The sequence below is a fragment of the Nematolebias whitei genome, chromosome 13 (genome assembly GCF_014905685.2).
Source record: "Nematolebias whitei isolate Nwh7 chromosome 13, NemWhi1, whole genome shotgun sequence".
Taxonomy (NCBI): Eukaryota; Metazoa; Chordata; class Actinopteri; order Cyprinodontiformes; family Rivulidae; genus Nematolebias; species Nematolebias whitei.
Window position 1 is genome coordinate 37,707,047 of NC_056510.1, and position 8,550 is coordinate 37,715,596.

An 8,550-nucleotide genomic window follows, 5' to 3' on the forward strand; every position below is an offset into this window, starting at 1 on the left:
TACCAGGGGGAAGAAAAAAAAAAAGTAGTTTTTCCACTAAAAGAAAATGTTAATTTTGTGGAACTTATGGATGAAATAAACCAATAAAAAACATTTCATATGAGGAGGTAATTTATTATTAAAATGTGAAATAAAACGGTGACATTTCCAGATTATACATTTGTTTCAGCTTAAAATGTTTGTGTTCTGGTGTTTGTAGAAAGTCAAACGAGAGGAAAAGAAAAGGCTTCCAAATGCAGCGTATGTAGGGTCCATCTAAACCGCCCAGGGGGCCGCAGTTACTGAAAGCCAGCAGGTCGGGGGCCGGACATCCAACAATAAAATCATTATGTAAATAATCAATGATCTTTTAAATTTGTTTTGTTGCATTGAATCATAAATGCAATAAACAGAACCCAAACCCAGAAACCCCCCCCCCAAAATAAAAATAATAATAATTAAGAACTTATAGGTGGGCTGGACTGAAGTCACCCGCAGCCAGCAGCTGAACAGCCCTGGTATACTGGTATTAAATATACATTTACATTAGAGAAAATAAACACAGAGTCACTGTGGCTGCTGAGAAAACATCAACTCTGAATGAAGCACAACTGAATTATAGAAAAAGACAAACTTTATTTAGACACAAACATTAAAAATGATGGTTAAAAAAGCAGACAGCAAGATCCTTCACACTCACACTCACGCTCACGCTCACACTCACGCTCACACTCACGCTCACACTTTGTAGTGAATCCTTTCATGTTGCTGCAGATCATCTGGTTCACCAACCAAACATGTACTCCATGGCCTTGGAAACAAAACTGTCGTCCTTTCTGGGCGTCTGTCTGTCGGCCACCACCTGAGGATGAACGCACATTTACCGACTCGTTTTCAGCTGTTATCATCTGAAGCATGAGGCAACAGCTGGATAAGGAGAGCTCTGAAGTCACCTCGTATTCACTACCGGAACTCTTGTAGGTGGAGGCGCTGAGCGGCCTGATGGCAGAGCGAGGGGTGGAGGGGAGGACAGAGGAGGAGGACAGAGGAGGAGGAGACATGGCCTCACAACTGCCCATCACGCTCTAAGAGAAAGAAACGTTTTGCTCGGTTCAACCTTCAGCTCAGCAAACATTGCGTCAGTTTACATGGTGGCAGGCAGGAAGCAGCAGCTGCTGACCTTGTCTATGCAGGGTTTGACCCCCACCATAATGGAGTCACCAAACACTTTGCCATCTTTGGACAGGGCTTTCCTGGCCTGCAGTTTGGACTGGTACTGAAGGTGCATCCAGTTACCAGGAGACGCCATCTGTCAAAACATAATCGAGTCATCAGTTCACGCTGGTGCAGCTGACGGGTTCCTGCAGATCCTCCATGTTCACAGACTAGAACATCAAAGAACCATCCTCAGACAGCAAATCTGACAATTCTCACATTCACCCTCTTTAATGCTGGCTCTCAGGATTTTGTCAAAGTAAAATAGTTTCTGGTTTTTCAAACTTCTGAGTGATTTTAATAAACGTTTCAGGGGTTTTAAACATGTTTTTAAAGTAAGGAACAAGAAATCCAATGAGGAGCATTTCCATTCTGCCATAGCATTGTGTGTGTGTGTGTGTGTGTGTGTGTGTGTGTGTGTGTGTGTGTGTCTCACCGTGTGTTTAAGGATGTTTCCATACTGAGCAAACTGTAGCAGTATGTAGGAAGCCGAGGCTGGAGGAAAACTAAAACACACCAACACACACGTAATGAAGACGCAACATATTTAAAGGATTGTTAAATAGTTGGTGTCAGCACAGAGGTGGAGCAGAAATACCCAAACACAGTGACCCAGGTCTGATCCAGTTGGTCGTCAGATGACAGGGCCTCTCCCTGACTGTAGAAAGGATCCATCTGAGCTGGAGATAGACACACCTGCTGTACACCTGGACACACACACACACACACACACACAACCCCATTATTACTGCCTGAAGAGTGGGAGCACTTTGATTTATAATCAATAATAAGCTAAACATTCTGAACGATGCAGCTGCTGCATGAAACAGAAATCACTGTTGAGCATAAATGAACCCTAACCACACACCTGTGCCTGCCACTTCCTGACAGGACTCCTAACATGACAGACAGACAGAAAAGCAGAGTAGAAAGTAATTCTCAAAGCAACAGTTTCTGTGTGAAAAACTAAAGTCAAAGCCAAATTTATTTATAAAGCACATTTAAAGCAGCAGCTGTTACCAAAGTGCTTAACAATAAGAGCAAGGCAGTAAAAAAATAATGAGATAAAAGCATCAAAAATAAAAACACAAACAACAATGAGAAACAATAAAATACTAAATCATATCGCTGTTAAACGTCAGTGAATACAGGCAGGGAGTGGTGTGTCTAATGTTGGGGGGCGGATTGTTCCACAGTTTAGGGCCTGCAACTGAAAAATCCTGATCTCCTGAACTTCAACCTGGTTTTTGGTACAACCAAAAGCAGCTGGTCAGATGATCTCAGCACTCGGGACAGAACACTTGGTTGAAGTAGGTCAGACAGATATGAAGGTGCAAGGTCGTTGATGCACTTAAAGGTCAACAGGATCATTTTAAAATCTATTCTGACATGTACAGGGAGCCAGTGAAGGAGGACAAAACTGGTGAAATATACCTGAGTTCCTGCTAAGAGCCGAGCTGCAGCATTTTGGACGAGCTGGACTACAGCACACAGTATGAACTTATACATTTTATCTTCCGACAGTGTTCGTCTTTTATGTTGTGCTTTTAATATAATGTTATTTGGTCAGATTGCTGCTTTTGAAGTGTTTAATAAATAAAGTTTAACAAGTCATTTTGAAAAAAATGCTAAATGGTAAGTGCCAAAAGCGGCTGTGTGTGTGTGTGTGTGTGTGTGTGTGTGTGTGTACCTGTTCCTGGAGTTGAAGCCTGACGTGCAGAAAGAGGAGTCTGCATGACTGGAAAGGACTGAAAAAGAAAGACAAAATGTTCAGACATGTTCCGTCTGTATCACGTTTCGTCGTCAACTGATTCCTCCCGACAGATTCTTCATTTTGAAACACTTCTGATGCCTCTGCCTAAATAAGTAAAATGTTGTCCCCTGGTTCTCATTCAACTTGCTTACATGTTAATGCCTGATTTACATTTTCTACAAAAACGATGTACAAATGAAGTGGAGCGATGTTCTTTGTTCTTGATGCACACAGTATGAACATATTTCATGTTTAGACTTCTTCTATTATACATTTGTTCCTGCAACACATCAGAATGTTTCAACAGCTGATGTCAACACGACATGATGACATCATGATCTGATCCTGTCCAGACCCTAAAGTACTCATTAAATTACTCGTAAGTACACAGAGATCATCTGACCCTTCAGGGCCCGGCAAACTACATCCGAAGTCAAACAGACTCGCAGTTGCAGTCATGTGGTTGTGGGATGTTCTTTATCGCACACACCTTTCATAGTGCACGAGACACAGAGCTCCTGGGAAACCCCTCCCACTGCAGTATACGTCACCACACTGGTTTCTTCCCACCAGGGTCTCCACTTCATCCCTGCATTCGCTGTTTGGCCACATATCTTTGTATGCGCCACCAGTGTTGTTAGCTTGGACGGTTTTCATTCTGATTTTGAGGGTAAAAATTGCTTTGGGACATTTTATGGCTTTCTCTACAGGTAAAATAAAGACTCGCACATACTCGTGTGGACATCAGTCCGTGTGGAAACTGCGCTCACTGTCCGCAGACAGTTGAGACTTCATACTCAAGCGTACACCCTGACAGGCTGCAGCCAAGCTCTGCAGGCAAGAGGCGTTTACCTTCGGGACAAATTGAGTTCACCGATTGGTCATTTGTTGACACGCCTACTGGACTGATTGACAGGTCACCCCCACCCCCCCGCCTCCAAAAAAAAAGAGAGCTGGCAGTAAGTGACGGCAGTGTTCTGTGTTTATAAGTGGTTAATAAAAAGTTCTAAAAAAAAAACTAAAAAAAACGTAGTGCTGGCCCTTCAGCCCACACATCAGACCCGCCCACCAGGAAATCTCCAAACCCTCCCGCAGCCACAGTGGACCCGATTTTAATTTGCTTGTGACAAAGTCCTTTATTTCTCACAATTTCAATCATGGCGTCAACGGAGGAAGAGATCGCTTGCCTTTTGGAAAAAACAAACAAACAAATGAAAAAGCCATTAAACCAGATCAGGGATGAAGAAGGGGAATTTAATACATTGGTGCGGGGCGGCGGTGGCTGAGTGGTTAGAGCAGTCGTCCTCCAATGCAAGAGTTGGGGGTTCGAATCCACCAGAAGTCACATGCCAAAGTGTCCCTGGGCCTCCGATGTGTGTCCCATCAGTGTATGAATGTGATGAAGCACTAATTATTCTCTTTAGAATGATTTATTCAATTATCTTTGTAGAGATCTAGTATAGAGCTGCATGAATGGGTAAATGAGGCACAGATTGTTGTGTAAAGAGCTTTGAGTGTCTTGATAAGATAGAAAGGTGCTGTAGAAGTACAGTCCATTTACCATATACCATTTGGTGTCACATACAATTACAAAACAGTTCGTCGCCGGGCAGTTTATTTTGAGACATCGAGTACGCGTATGCGGTCATAAAAATTGATCTTTGCACAGACATGCCCTGCGGGCGTCCACTTCAAGTCTAATCTGGTACGCACGGACCCCCGCGGACTGAGGTCCGCCCAAGTCTGTGGGAGCATTAAGCAAAAAGGTCCAGGCAAAAGTTTGAGGCTTTAGCTTTAAAGAATTAACACACAATCTTCTTCTTTCGGCTGCTCCCTATGTTAGGGTTCGCCACAGCAAACTAAGTCGCACAAAGACTTGGCAGTTATTTTTACGCCGGATGCTCTTCATGACACAACCACAGACCACCGAGCTACCACAGCCCTCTGTGTGGAGCAGAGAGCTGCTATCTATGACACCCGGAGGAGCAGATGGTGGGGGTTAAGGGCCTTGCTCAAGGGCCCAGAGTGGGGCGAATGAGGGTGGGGACAGGTGTGGGTGCTTAACCTACCCCACCCACATTTTTGATGTTGTTGGTACCGGGGCTTGAACCGGCGATCTTCCGATCACAGGCCCACCTTCTCTAACCTCTGCGCCACCATTCCCAATTAACACATAATCTAACGAATATAATTTAGTAAAATACAGGTGCTGGTCATGAAATTAGCGCATCATTAAAAAGTAGATTTATTTCAGTAATTATATGCAAAAAGTGAAACTTGTATATATAATATTAATTCATTACACACAGACTGATATATTTCAAATGTTTATTTCTTTTAATGTTAATAATTATAACTGTCAACTAATGAAAACCCCAAATTCAGTATCTCAGAAAATTAGAATATTGTGAAAAGGTTCAATATTGAAGAGACCTGGTGCCACACTCTAATCAGATAATTAACTCAAAACACCTGCAAAGGCCTTTAAATGGTCTCAGTCTAGTTCTGTAAGTTACACAATCATGGGGAAGACTGCTGACTTGACAGTTGTCAAAAGACGACCATTGACACCTTGCACAAGGAGGGCAAGACACAAAAGGTCATTGCTAAAGAGGCTGGCTGTTCACAGAGCTCTGTGTCCAAGCACATTGATAGAGAGAAGGGAAGGAAACAATGTGGTAGAAAAAAAATTGCACAAACGATAAGGATAACTGCACCCTGGGGAGGACTGTGAAACAAAACCCATTCCAAAATGTGGGGGAGATTCACAAAGAGTGGACTGCAGCTGGAGTCAGTGCTTCAAGAACCACCATGCTCAGACGTATGCAAGACATGGGGTTCAGCTCTCGCATTCCTTGTGTCAAGCCACTCTTGAACAAGAGACAGTGTCAAAAGCATCTCAAGTGGAACTGCTGCTGAGTGGTCCAAAGTTATGTTCTCTGACGAAAGTAAATTTTGAATTTCCTTTGGAAATCAAGGTCCCATAATCTGGAGGAAGAGAGGAGGCACAGAATCCACGTTGCTTGAGGTCCAGTGTCAAGTTTCTGCAGTCAGTGATGGTTTGGGGTGCCATGTCATCTGCTGGTGTTGATCCACTGTGTTTTCTAAGGTCGAAGGTCAATGCAGCTGTCTACCAGGAAGTTTTAGAGCACTTCATGCTTCCTGCTGCTGACCAACTTTATGGAGATGCAGATTTAATTTTCTAACAGGACTTAGCGCCTGCACACCATTCCAAAGCTACTGGTACCTGGTTTAAGGACCATAGTGTCCCTGTTCTTATTCAGCAAACTCTCCTGACCTAAACCCCATAGAAAACCTATGTGGTATTGTGAAGAGGAAGATGTGATACGCCAGACCCAACAATTCAGAAGAGCTGAAGGCCACTATCAGAGCAACCTGGGCTCTCAGAACACCTGAGCAGTGCCACAGACTGATCCACTCCATGCCAAGTTCAAATTGTGTTTATTTGTCATATGCAAGGTTAACACAGGTTTAACACACGCCACATTGCTCCAGTAATCGAGGCAAAAGGAGCCCCAACTAAGTACTGAGTGCTGACATGCGCATACTTTTCATGTTCATACTTTTCAGCTGGCCAGCATTTCTAAAAATCATTTTTTTAATTGGTCTTAAGTAATATTGTAATTTTCTGAGATACTGAATTTGGGATTTTCATTAGTTGTCAGTTTTATAATCATCAACATTTAAAGAAATAAACATTTGAAATATATCAGTCTGTGTAATGAATTAATATAATATAATATACAAGTTTCACTTTTTGAATGGAATTACTGAAATAAATGAACTTTTTCATGATATTCTAATTTTATGACCAGCACGTGTACACGATCACCCTACACTCAGTACTTGCTTCTAAGCTGATCTCAATGTTGATGTTTTAACTGGATGTTGCAGCTCATTGTAAAAATAGACACATTTTACATTTAATTACTCAGTTTTATCTTCACCTGCCTGAGGACTAACCTGTCTGTGAGCACTGAGGGGTGTCCCCACCGTGACCAGGTCATCATAGATGCTGCGAACAGGAGGAGCTCCACTTTTGTCTTTTGGAGTGGGAACAATGGGCTGCAGGGCCGAACCCCCTCCACCTGTAATAGATCATTTTGATAAACAAAAGCAGCTGTATAAAAATATCACAAGAGCAGGAAGCATTTTCTTCTTGCTGACCTCGACTTGCACTTGTGTTCTCTGTGATGGGTGTGGTCAGGCTGAAGGGGCGGGGCTGCGGGCTGGCAGGAGCTGGCAGGTCACCCATGAGAAAACCAGGTAAAAACTGAGCTCCAGACGTTGGCTTAGGAGAGGTAGGAGAGCCTAAAGTCATCGGTTCAGTACCTCCTAAACCATAGGGAAAAATACATTTTAGACACATTAACTGTCTTGACCACAAGTTATCCATTTGTTTGATCTTAAAGCCCATTCAGCAAACATGAACATACTGAATGTTCATGACACTCATATATGTAATGGACTAAAATCCGAAAATACCAAAATGTGACCGTACCATGGGTTCTTATTGTCTTCAATTATTTTAAGATGTCAAATGCTCATAATAACAAGGTTCAAACAATTCTACACTTATCCAGACGTATCCAAGCACAAACCTTTTATGTAATATTAAAAACTTCACTTGATATCCGCTGAAAAGTTTGCACACTAGTCATGCTTTATTTTTTAGCAAGAACCCTTCAAAATATGGCAGAATAATCAATTAGACCAAAAAACAAACAAACAAACCCTGTGTAATAAGAAAAACAGAAATTAAACATTTCTTGAACATTTTCTTCATAAACAATTTATGATCCTGACAGTGTTTGAGTTGTCATCAATAAAACATGATCAACAGCAAACTTTCATGTAAATGAAGTTACAGCGATGGAGTGGGGTCAACAGATGTACCATTATGCAACTACTAACAAACAGCTGCCAAAACAGCTGTGGCTGTTCACCAAATACATTTCTAATCATGGTCAAGTGTGTTTCAATTTGGAAGCAGGCAAATGGCAAACATAAAGCCAGCAGCCAAGTTTAAATAGACAGATAATTACTTAATACAAAAATAACAATAACACCAACTTTTTTTTAAGTTAGGTTACCTTGCAACTCCATCTCTCCAGCCGCGATTTTCAAAAGTAGGAAGTGACGAAAGTAAAAAGGCCGACAGGGTCTGACAAGCTGACTTTCTTCTGCTTGTAATTTCTGCTGTTGTTGTGGATAATTATATAAAACTCAATTTTATCTAGAAAAAAAGATTCCGTTTGGATAGCCAGTTGTAAAGTAGATGACTCCTCCGGATAGTAGGTTGGTTGGGGAGCACAGAAATGCTGATGAAACGAGCTTATTCAACGCTGTGGTATTTTCGGCGCATTTACATGACGTCAGAGAAGATGATACGTTTGTGGAACGCGGTGTTCTGCTTTGAGCCTGCATGTTTTACCATTACTATACAGTATTACAAATGAGTGAAATTATAGAAACCGTCAATATACACTTTCGTGAGTAATCAGGAATTTTACTCAGTTAGGTTTACACACAGACTCACGCGCACAAACACACACACACAGGAAGCTCATATATGTATATAT

At 42.0% G+C, this 8,550-nt stretch overlaps 1 protein-coding gene across 1 annotated transcript; it reads right to left on the reverse strand.

The window, feature by feature from the left end:
- Window positions 1-673: 673 nt before the first annotated feature.
- On the reverse strand, window positions 674-8,325 carry nup35 (nucleoporin 35). Its single transcript, XM_037686622.1, has 9 exons — window positions 8,062-8,325; window positions 7,136-7,303; window positions 6,932-7,056; window positions 2,885-2,942; window positions 1,793-1,901; window positions 1,631-1,700; window positions 1,160-1,288; window positions 933-1,064; window positions 674-841 (listed from the first exon to the last, which is right to left on the reverse strand). Exons 1-9 carry the CDS (start codon window positions 8,072-8,074, stop codon window positions 764-766), a joined length of 882 nt encoding a protein of 293 aa, XP_037542550.1. The 5' UTR covers window positions 8,075-8,325; the 3' UTR covers window positions 674-763.
- Window positions 8,326-8,550: the final 225 nt, after the last annotated feature.